At 39.8% G+C, this 18,273-nt stretch overlaps 1 protein-coding gene across 3 annotated transcripts in view; it reads left to right on the plus strand.

Annotated features, from left to right (window-relative positions):
• The first annotated feature begins 49 nt into the window (after positions 1 to 49).
• Positions 50 to 18,273, plus strand: part of LOC126262844 (proline-rich protein PRCC) — an 89,455-nt gene continuing 71,231 nt past the window's right edge. The window contains exons 1-4 of one of the 3 annotated variants that reach the window (XM_049959709.1): positions 55 to 207; positions 296 to 319; positions 9,322 to 9,676; positions 17,815 to 17,868. In XM_049959709.1, coding sequence (XP_049815666.1) covers positions 9,329 to 9,676; positions 17,815 to 17,868 — 402 coding nt within the window. In that variant the 5' untranslated portion in view covers positions 55 to 207; positions 296 to 319; positions 9,322 to 9,328. The other 2 variants (XM_049959707.1, XM_049959708.1) reach the window with 2 other exon arrangements.

Below are 18,273 nucleotides of genomic sequence, written 5' to 3' on the forward strand. Positions count from 1 at the left end.
CACCAGTGTAGCCAACATAATCAGCGCAAGAGCTTATGATTTGGTTGCTTCGTATCTCTCAAAGAGTTGTAACACCCTGTGTGTTGTGGAGGCGTATTGTTATTCCAGAAACTAGGATGGCGCGTAAAATACTACTCTATTAATTAATGTTTCATAATGTTTATATTTCGCTGTTGACGTTTGAGTACCGTGGAGGTTGATTTATAAGTACGTTGTCTTTTTAGCTGTGTGATTGTAAATATAAGTGAATCCACCATCGCTCCTAAGACGTATGTAAATTTTTTGTTACTTTCAGTTAGGAAGCACAACTATCAGTTTGGTAAGAATGCATTTATAAGGAAGAGCTTTTCACGTTGGTTTTTTATTACGTTATCGCGTAATTTTAACGTGTAGAAAGCGCGGCGTTGGTAATGTAATGTGTATCACAACCCTTACAGTCACTTATTTTGTATTGCGCCAGAAAGGTGAGTTATTGTCAACATAATTTCTTCTATAGAATGGCTTGGAAACAATTCAGTGCATTCAGATCCTCTAATAAGATATAGCAGCTGTAGTGTTTGCCTTCTGGATGTGTATCATAGGTTGAACCAGTATATTGTGAAGATAAAGCTTTATAGAAATTTGCTATATGTTTGATTGATAGGTATGGAACACATTACTGTTACGTGAACGTCATTAAAAGTCGAAATATGGTGTTCGTTTCCATAGAAGACAACTCAATATTAACGTTAATTGATTTAAACAGAAGACCTAATGGTTCAGTAGCTATGATACACTGATTTGCATATTGTTTATAGTGGTAAGAAGTTAACGACTAAGTGCACATTTTTCCCCACATGGAAAGTGATCTATTTGTTCTGTATGTACATCTATACTGTGCAAACCACCGTGAAGTGAATGGCATAGGATACATCCCATTGTACCAGTTATTATGGTTTCTTCCCGTTCTATTCACATATGGAGTGCAGGAAGAATGATTCTTTAAACACTTCTCTGTATGCTGTAATTATTCTAATTTTGTCCTCGCAGTCTCTATGTGAGTGATAAGTAGGGGTTTGTAGTATATTCTGAGTCATCATTTAAAGCCGGTTTTTGAAATTTGGTTAGTAGACTTTCTTGGGATAGTTCACATATATCTTCAAGTGTCTTCTAGTTCAGTTTCTGTGACATTCTCCTATGGATCAAACAAATCCGTGACTGTTCTTGCTTCCCTTCTCTTTAATCTATCAGTATCCCATGTTGGTCCTATTTGGTACAGGTCCTGCACAATTGAGCAATATTCTAGAATAGTTTGCATGAGTGATTTGTATGCAATCTCCTTTGTAGACTGATTACACTTTGCCACCATACTAGCAGTAAACTAAAGTCTACGACCTGCTTTACCCACAGCTGAGTCTGTGTGATCATTCCATTTCATATACCTACAAAGTGCTACAGTGAGGCATTTTTAGGAGTTGGTCGATTCCAGCTGTCACTTATTGTTATTATAGTCACAGGATACCTGTTTTTTCCAGAAGTGCACAGTTTTACATATCTGAACATTTAAAGCAAGTTGCCAGTCTTTACACCACTTTGAAGTGTTATCAAGATCTGACTGAAAGTTTATGCAACTTCTTTCACGCAGTACTTCATTATAGATAACTGCATCATCTGCAAAAAGTCTGAGGTTCCTATTAATATTGTGCGTAAGGTCATTAATATACACCATGAAGAGCAAGGGTCACAACACACTTCTGTGGGGCACACCCAAAGTTCCTTCTACATCTGATGATGACTATCCATCTAAGATTATCTACTGCAATCCTCCTTACCAAAAGATAGAAAATAGTTTTAATTGTATTACATTGTTATTTGCGAATTTAGACTTTTCTTGGCAAATCTCAATGACTGAGCCTTCTGAGGTTATCAGCTGAGTCAAGGTGGTGTTCTGTGGCAACGTTTCAACAAGTTTCCTTCTTGTCATCCTCAGGCGAAGTGTCAGGTTTGTGTGCTGTCCAGGTCTTTATAGCTGCTGGAGTGCAGGCTCATCTGCATTGGCAGCACCAATCCCGCGTCTCCAGAAGGAGTGTTGCAGCATTTGGTGGGGGGTAGTCGCAATCAGTGATGATGTGGGCTCCTTGAATGCTGATGGGCCTGTCTGTTTCATCTGCTGCCTTTGCCAGTTTTGCATCAAAGCGTTCATGTAGTATTTTTGTCATCACTGCATGCCATGCAGTGCTAATTTGGAAACCACTATCTCGGTTGACAAGGTTATCATGGATTCGCATCGTTGCAGCCTCTTTGAAGATCGAATCCCAGAACCCGTTCGCCTTGCACAGCAGCTTTGCTTGTTTGAAATCAAACACATGGTTTTCGTTAGGACTGAGTTCTGCCACTGCAGATTTCTCTGTTTGGCCTAGGCAAACACTCCTTATATGTTCTGAGCAGCACCACTATATACACCGCTGTGTTTGGCCGATGTATTGTGTGCCACACTTACGGTTGATGTTGTAGACTCCAGGTGTCTAAATTCCTAGTTTATCCTTCTCTCAACCCAGCATAGTCTTGATTTTTGCTGATGAGTGAAAGATGGTTTTAATGTTGCTCTTTTTTAATTTCCTGGCAATCTTTGCCGGGGGCGGCCCAGTGTATAGAAGGAATGCCAAGCGCTTAGTGTCTTCTTCATGTACATCTTCTCTCTTTTGCTTGCTTTGTTGGAAAGTGTGTCTCAGAACAGTTATTCTCATGAAAGGTTTTTCTCAAGTGCTGCAGTTTGGAAGGTAGATTCTCCTTGTCGTGTATGTCTTGTACTCTGCACACCAAAGTGGTGAGCATTGATTTGCATCGTGCTGCATGGTGGCAGCTATTGGTGTTAAGGTATAGGTCAGTGTATGTCTTTTCCTGTAAACAGAATTACCTAATGTGCCATCAGTCTTCTTCTTTATCATGACATTGAGGAAAGGCAGACATCCATTTTCATCCAGCTCCATGGTGAATTTAATATTGTCTTGTGTGCCTTTGAGGTGGTTAAGGAATTCTTGTAGATTTTCTTTGTCATGCGGCCAAATCATGACTGTATCATCCACATAGTGGTAGAACACCTTCAGTTTCAGACACTCCATTTCTGCTAAGTATTCCACATTTACTTTTGCGATACATGGTGTTAGGGGGGAACTCGCGGACACACGTTGTATCTGTTTGTTGTATTAATTGGAAGTATGTGGTACTGGGTGTGTGGCGGAACAGTTTCACTGTCTCTTTGTTGAAGTGGCCCCCTGTGTGAAGAGGGACGTGACTTCAAAGCTGACTAGGATGTTACCTTTTTCCAGATGCATGCCTCGAAGTATCTTCACAAAGTCCATTGAGTTTTTCACATGGTGAGGACAATGACCTACGAGACGCTTCTCAATGGTTGCAGCAGGTGTTTGGCTATTTCATAAGTTGGTGAATGTATAGTGTCCACTATTGTACATAGTGGACCTCCCTTCTTGTTTATCTTTGAAAGTCTGTAGAGGTGCTGTGATATCAGTGCTCTGAGGTACAGCCTTCTTAATCATACTGCATATCCATTCCTTAGGTTTTTTAGCAGTGAGATGGTTTTCCTTGTCACCGCTGATGTAGGATCCTTTTTCACTTGTTTGTAAGCTGGTTCTTGTAGAAGGATCTCAATCTTCCGCCGGTAGTGAACTGACTGTAGCAGTACTGTCGTATCATCTTCGTCTGCCACTAGGTCAGCTGTATCCTCGTTTTCTTGTAGGTTGCATATTGCCCTTTGTTCAGCCATAGATATTTTCGTTTTCGGCTTTAATGTTTTTTCCAAGACCATGCAAGACTCCCTTCTGAGCTCTTTGGCATTGTCAGCCCCATGATGGCACACTCGACGCTGCTGATCTCGATGCTACTGATGATCTCCCATTTAGGTAATATGGTGGGAACTGAGGCAAAACTTAATCCTTTTGACAGCTCGGATATTGTTGCCTCGTCCAGTTCCTTTCCAGTTAAATTGATAATGGTCCTTGAACCCTTTGTACTGATCTGCTGCCCTTGGCCCCAGCACTTATCTTGTATTTTCAAAGTGGCTTTGCATTTGCAGAGTTCTCTGATTGCGAATATGTTACCATGTACCCTCTCCCATGAGCTAGGCTCATACTCCTGTAGCAGACCCAGATGCAAGACCTGTCCCGTACATCCTCCCACCATCACCTGCTCCAGTCAGGTCACTAACATCACCTATTCCATCAAAGGCAGGGTTACCTTTGAAACCAGTCATGTGGTCTACAAGCTAAGCTGCAACCACTGTGCTGCTTTCTATGTAGGCATGGCAACCAACAAGCTGTCTGTCCGCATGAATGGCCACTGACAAACTGTGGCCAAGAAACACGTGGACCGCCCTGTTGCTGTACATGCTTCCAAACATGATATCCTTCATTTCAATGATTGCCTCACAGCCTGTGCCATATGGATCCTTCCCATCAACACCAGCTTTTTTGAGTTGCGCAGATGGGAACTTTCCCTGCAATACATCCTACATTCCCGTAACCCTCCTGGCCTCAACCTTTGTTAGTCACTGTCCTCTCCCATCCAGCCCCTTTCCTGTTCCCATCCCAGCACAACACTGCCGTCATTACACCACCACACCCAGTCTTTTTATTTCTCTCCTTTTCCGCTACCTTCCCCGCACCCCCCACCCCCAACCCCTCCTCACCACTCCCCTGACCTCCGTCTAATCTGCAGGACTTCACTGTTCACCATCCCCACCATACTATCCCTCTCCCCCCCCCCCCTCCTCCACCCCAACCTCCTCATTACCCCCACCCAGTCGCCACTCCCATCATGCACTGGTGCTGCTGTTCGCAGTGTGGTTTCAGTTGCATGAGACTGCAGTTGTGTTTGTGAGTTGTGTTTACGTGAGTGAGTATGTTTGCATATTTTTGTCTATTGTTTGTTGACAAAGGCGTTAATGGCCGAAAGATTTAATTGTGAGAGTCTTTTTGTTGTGCTTATCTGCGACTCAGCATCTCTGCTGTATGGTGAGCAGCAACTTTCCTTCTCATAATATTGTTAGACTAATCATATGTTTGTGGTGCCTGTGGCAGCAGTACATTGGGGTTTGTAATTCAGTTTTGAATTCATCACTTAATACTGATTCTTGAATTTGTTGGATAGTTGGTGTTTGGCATCAAGCATCTGCCAGTTCAGGTTTTCCAGCGTCTCCATGACACCTTCCATAGTCCAAACAAATCTGCAGACATTCCTACTATTCTTTGTATACATTCAATATATTCTGATAGTCTTATTTGGTATGGGTCCCACACCCTTGTACAATATTTTAAGGTGGGCCACATAAGTGTTTTGTAAGCACTCTCCTTTGTTGACTGATTGCAGTTACCAGTATCCTATACAAGAACTGAAGTCTCCTACTTCCTATACCTTTTATTGAACCTATGTGCCATTCAGTTTCATGTCTCTAATAATTGTTACATCTAGGTGTTTGTGCAAGTTGACTTATTCAAATTGTGATCAAAAAAATGGTAGGTCATCAACACAATCTCCTGAATGGCAAACCTAGACTCCTTAAGCTAGGAAGCCCTCTGGATGGAATGTCATATGTTGTCCCATGGACAATGCCACATATACTAGTTGCTGGTCCGAGGTGCAGCAACTGTTGTCAATCTCACACCTTCTCCACAAATGTAACACTTCACAAACTCAGCAGTTAAACTGTATAATTGTGTGAATTTAATCATGCTCTGCAAGTCATCCCCAGTTGTGACATGCAGAGACTATGCATCTGCTTCATTGTCACACCTATAACTAACAAACAACAAAACAAAATTAAATCTCCAACCATAAGCAACACACCATAGATTAAATCGAAAAACAAAACCAAATCTAACATCAAAATAACTCACTAACAATCCACCACAAACTCTTTCAGTATTATCACACACAGCACTAAAGAAGTCTGATAGCATTAACAACATTCACAAACAATTTTAAAACAGCAGCGTTCCTCACTAGAACATGCCATGGTATACTCCAGCATGCCTTCCAGAAACGTGTTCCATTTTAAACACACCATGCCACCATAATGTCACACACAGTTACATTACGCGTCAAAGCAGATGAGTGGCATCAAACGCTCAAGTAGACCCAAGCAAGTGGGCAATCTCTACACCACTTTAAAATCTTATTAAGATCTGACAAAATATTTGTCCAGCTTTTTGCAAGCAGTACTTCATTTAAGTAAACTACATTGTCAACAAAAAGTCTGATGTTACTACTTTCTATAAGGTCAATAATATGCAACATGATCAGTACGGGTCCCAACTCATTCAACTGGGGCATATCTGAAGTTACTTTTACAACTGTTGATGGCTATCACTTGTGAGATAATATGCTGCATCCTCCCTACAAGAAACCCTCAATCTTGTCGCAAATTCCATCTGATACCCTGCTTAGCTGTACTTTCATTGATAAGCGTTGGTGTGGGAGTGAGTCAAATTCTTTTCAGAAGTTGGAAAATACTGCATCTACCTGTAACTGACTGCCTTGATCTATGGCTTTCAGGATGTCATGCCAGAAAATCACAAATAGAGTTTGCCAAAACATATGTTTTTGGAATCTGTGCTGATTCACATGGAATAGCTCATTCTGTTTTAGATACTCCATTATGTCACAGCTTAGAATATGTGCTAAGATTCTTCAACTTATGGACATCAAAGGTATTGAAAATCAGTTTTGTGCATCACTTATGCTACCGTTATTGTGTATAGGCATGACCAGTGCTTTCTTCCAACTGCTAAGCAAAGATTTTTTATTCACAGGATCTACAATATGGTTAAAAGAGTTTCTACCACAGATGCAAATTATGTATAAAATCTGACAGGGTTTCCAACAGGCCCTGGTACCTTTCTCAGTTTTAGTAGTTTCAGCTGTTTTTCCAGGGCCACTAACACTAATATCTGATCACTCACCTTTGCAGCAGTGTGTGAGTTAAACTGGGGCTTTACTCCCAGATTTTCCTTTGCAGAGGAAGACAGCAAAATGGTGTGAAACAATTCTGCTTTTACTTTGCTGCCATACATTTAATTTTCTCTGTCAGCCTTGATGATCCATTTCACTTCCTGTTCATCCTTCAGTGTCTCAACACCAGCTTCGGTGCTACTGATGGTGCTGACATATAACCAAAATTATTGTCAATATATCAAACATATTTCCATAGTGAGTGGGCTTTGGAACTGTCTGTTCTCAGTAGATTCCAAAGAAGGCATTTAGTATTATTTTGCAGGATGCCCACCACTTAAAGTCTACCAAACTCGAATTACTGCAGTTGATTATCAGACAGTTAAAGACTCCTCCAGTGGTGACAGTATGTTAGGGCAACATACGTGCTAGCAAGTCGAGGTTTCCTTGCAAGCTCTCATTTGTGTATGGTGGTGACTAGGGGGTCAACAGGGGACGATCCAGTCATAAATGTACACCCTCGATACTAAGCCCTCCCACATGTGCAGCTCCAATTACAATCTCTGCAGATTTAAGTTCCTTTCCTAGTGTGATGAATTCACTACCTCAATTTCCCATTATACTCTGATTAAAATAACTTTGTCATTGACAGATTGCGGTGGTCATAGGCTGTGTTGTTGGGTTGCAGCCACTCACATTAGACAAGATGCTGCATGTACCTACAAAACAGACAACACACCAAGTGCGTGATGCTCAAGAAAGAGGGAGAGGGATAGTAGGGTAGGTGTGGCAGACAGTGCAGTGCTGCTGGGGAGTGTGCAGGGACGAGGTGGAGAGAGAGAAGGGCAGCTATGTGCAGTCAGGAGGTTAGATGGAGGGCAGGGGAGAGGTGGGGAGAGTAGGGCAGGGTTAGCAGAAAGGGAGAGAAGTAAAAAGACTGGGTGTGATAGTTGAATGAGGGCTGTGTAGTGCTGCAATGGAAACAGGGAAGGGGCTGGATGGGTGAGGACATTGACTAACGAAGGTTGAGGCCAGAAGGGTTATGGGAACGCAGGATATATTGCAGGGAAAGTTCCCACCTGTCCAATTCAGAAAAGCTGATAGTTGTGGGAAGGATCCATATGGTACGGGCTGTGAAGTAGTCATTGAAACGAAGGATGTCATGTTTGACAGCATGCTCTGCAACAGGGTGGTCCACTTGTTTCTTGGCTGAACACGCTGCCAAACATGATATCCTTCATTTCAATGACTGCTTCACAGCCTATGCCATATGGATCCTACCCACCAACACCAGATTTTCTGAATTGCGCAGGTGGGAGCTTTCCCCGCAATATATCCTACATTCCCGTAAACCTCCTGACCCCAACCTTTGTCAGTCATTGTTGTCACCCATCAAGCCTCTTCTGTGTTCCCATTGCAGCACTTCACAGCCCTCATTCCACTATCACACCCAGTCTTTTTACTTCTCTCCTTTTCCACTAAACCCCCCCCCCCCCTCCCCTCCCCAAATTTTCCTTGCCCTTTGTCGAACCCCTCGATTACACATAGCTGCCCGACCCTCTCTCCAACACGTCCCTGCGTATTCCCCAGCAGCACTGAACTGTCCACTGTCCCTACCCTACTATCCCTCCCCCTCCCCATCCCAGCCTCCTCCGTACCCCCACCCAGTCGCCACTCCCATCATGCACTGGTGCTGTTGCTCGCAGTGTGGCTTCAGTTGCCTGAGACGGCAGTCTTGTGTGTGTGTGTGTGTGTGTGTGTGTGTGTGTGTGTGTGTGTGTTTTTTGGGGGGGGGGGGCTCTATTTTTGATGAAGGCCTTACTGGCCGAAGGCTTTTTTTAGGTAGTCTTTTTTAAGTGCCTATCTGTGACTCAGCATCAGCATCTTCGCCATATAATATTTTTACTTCCATTTTTGTGTTACGTTTGTATTGTTTTAGTTTTGTTATATGGTTGTTGATTTCATTTCTTCATATTCTGGTGTTTTCTCTTCCCTTCTCTCCAGTATTCCTTCAGCCTTTCACAGTGTTGGTTCTTCCTCTCTTCAGTTCATTTTAAACCTCTTCTGTTTTCCTTCTTGCCTTGGAAACCTTCCTCCTGTAACACTTTCATTCTAAAACTGTCCCTGCCTGAGTGTCTTGACTTCTTTTTCTAAAGGTATTTTAGGCTCTGTTTAGGTAATCTGTTGAACTCTGTTCTGTATAAATGACCAGAGAATTTGGCTCCTTTTTTGTTCTCATATGTTCCACGGGTCGTATACAGAATAGTGTTATGATGTGGATTTATGAGATATGTATATCTAAGAATGCATAATATGTTTGTTAGAGATCAGTTCAGATGTGTCTTTGTTAATTGTTCGCTATTTTTGCTACCGTAGATACACCATGTCACTGGTAGCTTACGGTAGCAGTGATGAGAGTGGTGACGAAGATGAAAAGGACAATTCAGTGAAAACAAAAAATAACTCTGAATTTGAAAGCATTGATCATCCATCAGAAAATAATACAATCAGTTCTGTTGAAGTATCAGAAGAAACTGTCTTTGAGAAGAAGAAACTGAGTGAGTCAAATGAAATAAATGATGAGGCACCTGCATCGGGTTTATTTTCTTCATTACCTGCACCCAAGTCAAAAGCGTTAAAATATGAAGTGGACAACAAGTTAACTGAGACACCTGATCAAGATATACCAAGGAAACAACCAGTGAAAATTACTGTTCCGGCATTGTCTGAAGTAAGTTGTGGCTCACTTAATTTTTGTGGAATTCTAACCGAATATTCATAGATCATTGCTGCTTGCTTTAAATGTATTCTGTTCTGCTTCAAGAAAGCAAATAGTTGCATTTCCTAGTACATAAACTGTCAATTTAAATCGCAGTTGCAGTTCACTATCCACAATAAATGGAATGTATTTTTTATTCAAAGAAGAACTGATGGAACCTATTTGCTAGTAATGTATCTTGAATAAGTACTATAATGGAATAAGTAAGTACAACGACTCATCATATTGAGGAGATATTTAGGAAGTCAATATGACATGAACAAGAAGTTAAATATAGTATTAACACAGTGTCCATCATGTTTCCACATTGATCCACAGTTTCACTCAGAGACAAGCTCTAAATTTGCCGTCCATCCAGGAGAGCTCTCAGTAGTAAATTGTGAGACACACTTACAATCATCATTAGTGAGAATTATTGTCAGGAGTGTGTGGCACGCACACTGCAGGATATGCTAAAGTGAGCACTCTCCAGGCGATATTCACCAGGCTGCGTACAGGCATCTGCAGAGCGTTCTCTACACGAGTTTGCTCAATGGAAAACTTGCCCTCACTTTAGTGACAGAAATTTTTGCAATGCAGGGGGGGGGGGGGGGGGGGCATGGACTGAGCCATGGATAGCCTGGAGTGCCCATACGTTAATATAGTAACTGCAAGTTAATGATGCACAGAAATTTCAGACATTTTTGCCCTTTAATTGGCTGTGAAGTACAACTCCTTATAGAGTTTGTAGGGCCAGCAATCTTAAAAATGAAAATTAAGAAAATTGATATCAGTATGTGATTGAGTGGTGGTGACCTCAAGATTCTTTGCAACATGTATGACTAATTAGTATTAAAGTAATTTCCTTCACACTTAACAGAAAAATCTGATATATTACATAACATCACTCTCTCAGTCAACTAATTTTTCAGGTAATTCCTAAAGCTGCCTTTGGTACCTTTTATGGATTGCTGTATGAGCAGTTGATTGGACAACTGATCAAGTAGACCCTCCCCCTTACACCCTCCCCTCCTCCAGCTATTTACAGATCTCTTAAAGAAATATTATGAGGTAGGAATGAACATAACTATGTAGAGGAGTATTATTCATTTTGTTTTCTAATTTTACAACAGCATAACTGAGAATCTGAACAGAAGTGAAATCAAGTGATGACATAATCCAGTGCTCAAGTTTCATCTGTTTCAATGTAACCACGTGGCACTCTTGACATCTTTGTATGTATGCACTTTACCCCGCTCCTTGACTTTTGTAAATGCAAAATTACCAAGCCCACTGATGTGTTAAATATTGACACTCGACGTGGACTGATGCAGAATTTTCTTGTCCGTCATTTTGAGACCCAACAAATAATTGAAGACATACTAGTTCCTGTGAAAACAATAAAAAAAGATGTTGCACAAATGTATGTGGAATGCCTAAGATAGTAAAACACATTAGAATGCTACTACCTACAAACATGGCAAATGCATTTTATGCTCATAAGTGGTTGTGCTCTCAGAATTTACATAACATGCACCACTCTTGAGCGATATCAGTTTTTTATTTATCACCATTTTATAAAAGCATATATACTCTTTCTCCTAATGGGGTAATTCATCACTAAGAGAAAAAGTATTCATTACACAAAAGCATGGAATTAGAATAATAGCTGGAGCCCACCCAAGATCACATTGCAGACTTTTATTTAAGGAATTTGGGATATTCACAGTAGCTTCTCAATACATATATTCACTTATGAAATTTGTTATTAATAACCCATCCCAATTCAAAAATAATAGTGAAGTGCATAGCTACAACACTAGAAGAAAGGGTGATCTCCACTATTCAGTGTTAAATCTGACTTTGGCTCAGGAAGAGATGAATTATGCTGCCACAAAAATATTTGGTCATTTGCCAGCTAGCATTAAAAGTCTGACAGATAGCCAAACAATATTTAAAAACAAATTAAAAGAATTTTTGAATGCCAACTCCTACTCAATAGATGACTTTCTAGATATAAAGTAGTAACTGGAAAAAAAATGTTATATTGTGTAAAGAAAACTTGTGTTAAACTGACACGTTCCACATCATTATGAAATGTCGTATTCGTGATCTATGGAACAAGTATTAATGTAATATAATGTAAAACTAAAATTGTTTTATATCAAAATTTTGGGTAATATGGATCATGTGTGAATACATTGTGCTGCCTTCAAGACATGTGTGTGTGTTTTAGTTTGTGTATACTGCCTTAATTTGCATATTGTGCACTGTTAATTTCTACCATCACAGCCATATTACTGCTTTGACCAGTTCAAGAAATTCACACAACATGTACGAGGGAGCAACATTGTGCAATAATTTTTTCCTTGACAGAATATTATTTACTTTTACTTTCTCTTTCAGACCCAGATTATTTTACAAAGTATATGTTCACCATCAGATTTATATTCAATTCTTTTTCAGCAATTATGTGTCAGTCCTTTACATCCAGTACCACACTGGTTCTTAACAGCAATGTTCCTTTATATGTATGCAATGTATATTTCCTCTTCAGACAACATTCACAAACATTTCGGACTTCAAATCAAATAATTTACTCTACAAAAAGTACACATGGTGTAGCAGTACTCACCTTGCCTTCATTAACAATTGACATCTTTAGTTTAAAGGACATATATGTTTCAGCTGTAACAGTAGTTGATGATGTCATTCAAGGACTTGTATTTGCACATTCCTAGTCAATTTCAGAGGCTCCGTCTCGGTTCACAAACAGTGGCCTGTAGATATTCCACACCGCTTATACTTGTGTGTTAGTTGTGCATTATATATGGCAACAGACTTCCGACTGGATTTGACCAGTACCAACTTCAAATGTATATTCACTTAGATGATTTTATGACAGCTGGTATGTCTAATTTATAAAGACTGTACCAAGGATTTGACCCTTGCGCTATGATTTGTGCTGACAGCCTGTTTTGTTTAGTGTAAATAGGTTTTCTATGGTTATTGTGGCACATGAGTTACAATTTTTCCATTTGGCACAATGTATTGCTATGTCCATGCCGTTGGTAGAAACGATTACTGGCTATCGTCTCGTTACTTCACTGAGGGAAAATCAGCACTATAATGTAACTTTTGCCACATCCTCTTCTACCATTACTGTCTGCTGCATATTGTTTTGTCAATTTAGTGTTTACCCAATCCTCCATGTGTATTTCACCAGGGGTTTTATGTTACTGCACTGAAAGAGCGGTATATATAGGCAAAAGAGGGGGGGGGGGGGATTAAATTAAATTAAAAGAATATGCACCACAGGAATAAAGATTTCCATGTCCTGTAGCCAAATTGGGAATGAAAAGAGAGAAAGAACTTACAGATAGTATTCTAATCTTACTGTTATGTTTGTTTGAACTTAGGATCATAAGCTTACGCATTTCTTTATTTTTATTTATTGCCTTCAATTTGCACACCCAGCTGCTTTTCACTGGTTAACTCTGAAGAAGGAAAACTTGGTTCTACTTATTTCTGTGTTTTATTGCTACCCATTTAGTAATTTTTGATGTCTAAATTCATGTTTTGGCAGAACAGAGGGCGCACGACACTTATTCTATAACTGGTTAAATAAAAAGCATGTCACTTGTGTGTGTTGTGACTGAAAGAAGAAGCAAGAATTTATCATAATGGTATTCACAATCTCCTTTACATGAAACCATCCACTTTAATTTACCACATAATTTAAATGCTTCATTATTTATTCCTCAGAAATGCTATGTGGTGTACAAAGTGATGTGACTTGCTGCAGTTGGATGCACATTTTAAAACACATAACAATTTGTTTTAGAATTGATACAGACATTTGATACTCAAATATAAAATGCTGAAAATGTTCATAGTAAGCGCCATTTCATACTTTCTTCTATATATGTTATTAAATGATAGTACCCCTGGTTCTAAACTGTCATATCCCTATTACCTTTTCTTCATGTGTGATAGCTGGGTTGGATCTGGTGAATAGAAGAGTTATTGACAACATTAATTTTGAAACTAGATAATAAGATTGAATAACTGCATCAAGTTAGGGAAAAAATAAATTTGTGGCTAAACTTGACTAACTGAAGTGAGCAGTTGATAGGACATATCCTGAGGTAACAAGTAATCATCAATTTGGTAATGGAAGAAGTGTGGGGAATAAAAATTGTAGGACAACACCAAGACTTGAATGCAGCAAGCAGGTTCAAATAGATGTATGTTGTAATAATTATGCAAAGATGAAGAGGCTTGGACAAGATAGAGTAGTGTGTAGAGCTGCATCAAACCAATCTTTGGACTGAAGACTACAGCAGCAGCAACAACCAGCGATACATCTTTTAATATCAATAACCGAAAGATGTACAGGGATAACAGAATATATACTTTTTCTGTCATGTGCTTGCTGCTGTGTGAATTCGGATTGTACATTGGATCTTAGTGGCTGATAGTGTTTAATTTTGATGCCTTTGAGACTTAACTTTGATAAAGGTTCAATTTTGAAAATAATATGCTAGTGACATTCAAGTTTATTAGCAAAGAAAAACCATAAATGTGTATTGTAAATTGTTCAATGCCTAACAAAATTTGTGTGTATTTGTACAATTTTCTGCTGTTTAATTAAAATTTTTGTGTGCTAGATGGAAAAAACACATTTTTTTTGTTAATGTTTCCCTGATAATTTATTTGGCACACAATGAAACCGAAGGGTCTTGGTCACAAATTAATTTATTGACGTGTGATACGTTTTGATACATCATCAGATATAGCTGTGGTGAAAATAAAGAAGTACAAAATAAAAAGAAGCCTTTGGAAAATATATGCGCTGTGGAGCACAGTTTCCATCAATGCTTACACTGAAGTACAAAAACAAGCCACACAAAAGTGGGCACATAAGGTTCTGAAAACATAGCTCTCATAAATGTGGAGCCAGAAGCCAAATTAACTGTACATCAAGAAAGGAGTGTGCTAAGGAAAAACAAGATGCTGTCAACAGATGGCATTAGCAACAAAACAGACAACAGGTGGTTGTCAATGAATGTACCTACTAGGATACCATAGAAAGAACATATTGTTTATGTATTATGTGAACTCTTGAAAGCCATGGACAAACCACCAAGTGTAAAACTATAAAAATGTCAATTAGTAATGTACAAATTGAAGATAAATAAATGTAACAAAATATACAGATTTCATATGGAATGTCAGCTGCTAATAATTACAATTTGGCAGCTGGCTCCGCATATATGAGACCTCTATTTTCAGGAACTTACGTGCACACTTTTGTGTGGCTTGTTTTCTTACTTCATTGTAAGTATTGGTGAAAACTGCTGTCCACAGTGCATATGTTTTCCAGAGGCAATTTTTTTTATTTTGTATTTCTTTGTTTTTACCACATATATGAACAGTTTCAGTGACTGAGGTCAACTTCAGATGACAGTGTTAATCTGGAGATGGCCTAAGACTAGTCTGAAACCGTTCATTTTAAATAAGATAACCATTGCAATTGAGATTGTTTTTCCATTAATTTTATACATACAGGGTGAGTCACCTAACGTTACCGTTGGATATATTTCGTAAACCACATCAAATACTGACGAACCGATTCCACAGACCGAACGTGAGGAGAGGGGCTAGTGTAATTGTTTAATACAAACCATACAAAAATGCACGAAAGTATGTTCTTTAACACAAACCTACGTTTTTTAAAAATGGAATCACGTTAGTTTTGTTAGCACATCTGAACATATAAACAAATACGTAATCAGTGCCATTTGTTGCATTGTAAAATGTTAATTGCATCTGGAGATATTGTAACCTAAAGTTGACACTTGAAACCGCCGGCGTTCAGTTGCGTGTTGTAACAAACACGGACCACGGTCGTCGAGCAGCATCTGCAGGGACATGTTTACGATGACGACTGTGTTTACAAGTGTGGCTGTAGTGCACTGTTGTGGTTTGGTCTAGCTGTTGCAGTATCCTCATGTAGCGCTTGCTGCTATTGTTATTCTGCATTTGTCTCCGCACGCAGACCAACTGTAGTACACCATGTTACCAGACGTCTGTGATAGTGTAGTGTTGTAGGAACTGTGACCATGGTATATCCGAACTCTGAAAAGGCGGAGATGATATTCATCTATGGCGAGTGTCGACGAAATGCAGCTGAAGCCTGCAGGGTGTATGCAGAACGGTACACGGACAGAGAGCAACCAACGTGCCGCACATTGCAAAACATGTACCGCCAACTGTATGCAACAGGTATGGTCGTAGCACGCAAACGGGTCCGTAACAGGCCCGTCACAGGAGAAGCGGGTGCAGTTGGTGTGTTAGCTGCTGTTGCCATGAACCCACACATGAGTACACGGGACATTGCGAGAGCCGGTGGACTGAGTCAAAGTAGTGTCATGCGCATACTGCATCGTCACCGCCTTCACCCGTTTCATGTGTCGCTACATCAGCAATTACATGGTGATGACTTTCATCATTGAGTGCAATTTTGTCAATGGGCATTAACAGAGAATGTGTTGCAGTTCTACCTGTTTACCGATGAAGCGGGTTTCACAAACCACGGGGCAGTGAATCTACGGAACATGCATTACTGGTCCGTGGACAATCCTCGCTGGCTCAGACAGGTAGAGCGACAGTGACCGTGGACTGTAAATGTATGGTGCAGAATCATTGGCGACCACCTCATTGGTCCTCATTCATTGCAGGGGCCCAAACAGGTGCAACATACATCGCGTTTCTACAGAATGATCTGCCAACATTGCTCGAAAATGTCCCACTGGAAACGCGTCGACGTATGTGGTATCAGCATGATGGTGCACCTGCACATTCCGCAATTAACACTAGGCTGACCCTTGACAGGATGTTCGACAGGCGTTTCATAGGACGTGGAGGACGCATAAATTGGCCAGCCCGTTCTCCTGATCTTACACCTCTGGACTTCTTTCTGTGGGGTACGTTATGGGAGAATGTGTACCGTGATGTGCCTACAACCCCAGAGGATATGAAACAACGTATTGTGGCAGCCTACGGCGACATTACACCAGATGTACTGATGCGTGTACGACATTCATTACGCCAGAGATTGTAATTGTGTGCAGCAAATGATGGCCACCACATTGAACATCTATTGGCCTGACATGTCGGGACACACTCTATTCCACTCTGTAATTGAAAACGGAAACCACGTGTGTATGTGTACCTCACCCCTCATGGTAATGTACATGTGCGTCAGTGAAAAAGACCAATAAAAAGGTGTTAGCATGTGGACGTAATGTGCTGTTCCAGTCTCTTCTGTACCTAAGGTCCATCACCGTTCCCTTTGGATCCCTACGTAATTCAGTGCTCTCCGATACACACGATCGAACAGCGGAGGAGTGGTACTCAAGCGTCAACTTTAGGTTACAATATCTCAGGATGTAATTAACATTTTACAATGCAACAAACGACACTGATTACGTATTTGTTTATATGTTCAGATGTGCTAGCAAAACTAACAGGGTTCCATTTAAAAAAACGTAGGTTTGTGTTAAAAAACATACTTCCGTGCATTTTTTTTTATGGTTTGTATTAACCAATTACACTAGCCCCTCTCCTCACGTTTGGTCTGTGGAATCGATTCGTCAGTATTTGATGTGGTTTACGAAATATATCCAACGGTAATGTTAGGTGACTCACCCTGTATATGTCTGATGATGGTGATGACAATGATGATGAGTCAAAACACATAAATAAGTAAATTAATAAATTAATTTATTTATGACCATTCATGTGTGCCAATGCTGAATGGTCATCTGCCTCATAGATGGAAGCATTTCTCTATCAAGTGAAGACTATTTATTTTATTACTTAAGCTTAATATAATATTATCATTACTTATATAGGTTTCTAAAAATGCTGCTACACTTCACTTTATACTTTATTTACATCTTCTGTGAACAGGAGGATCTGTCATATTTATTTCTACTACATGTATAAGGGGGGCCAAGATAAATTAAATAGACTAAATTTTACAAAGTGAAAAAGAAACATTTTTATTTAAACACACCTTAATGCATTTTTTATTATTATTTCAGTTTAAAGATGATGAAAATGAGGAACCAGTGACGAAAAAACTGAAACCATCATCGGTAGGTATTTATTATAAGCAACTATTAAAAAATGTATAACTATTGTTTTCAAAAGTAATCACAAAATTATTGCATACAATGGGTGTCAAACAACTTTACTACTTCAGAATTATTAATAAGAGGCAGTTTGACTGTCAGAAGAATGTTTAATCTGAATAGGCATTTGTGAATGACATCTTAGAGTGCCAAAAGAAGAACTGTTTGCCAACAGGTGTATTTTGTCATCTTACTAGCTTTTAGTTGTATTGATAACAATCTGCTGTTTGAGATTGGTATCAGTGACTCAGGAAACCTTCTAAAATCCTACATCACCAGCAAGAAGCAGAGAGCAATTTTATAGGTAGTGGACTGAAAATTGATGCCCGAAATTGACGAGATATCCATCATGGAGCCTCTCTGGGGGAG

This window comes from Schistocerca nitens, chromosome 6, assembly GCF_023898315.1.
Source record: "Schistocerca nitens isolate TAMUIC-IGC-003100 chromosome 6, iqSchNite1.1, whole genome shotgun sequence".
Lineage (NCBI taxonomy): Eukaryota > Metazoa > Arthropoda > Insecta > Orthoptera > Acrididae > Schistocerca > Schistocerca nitens.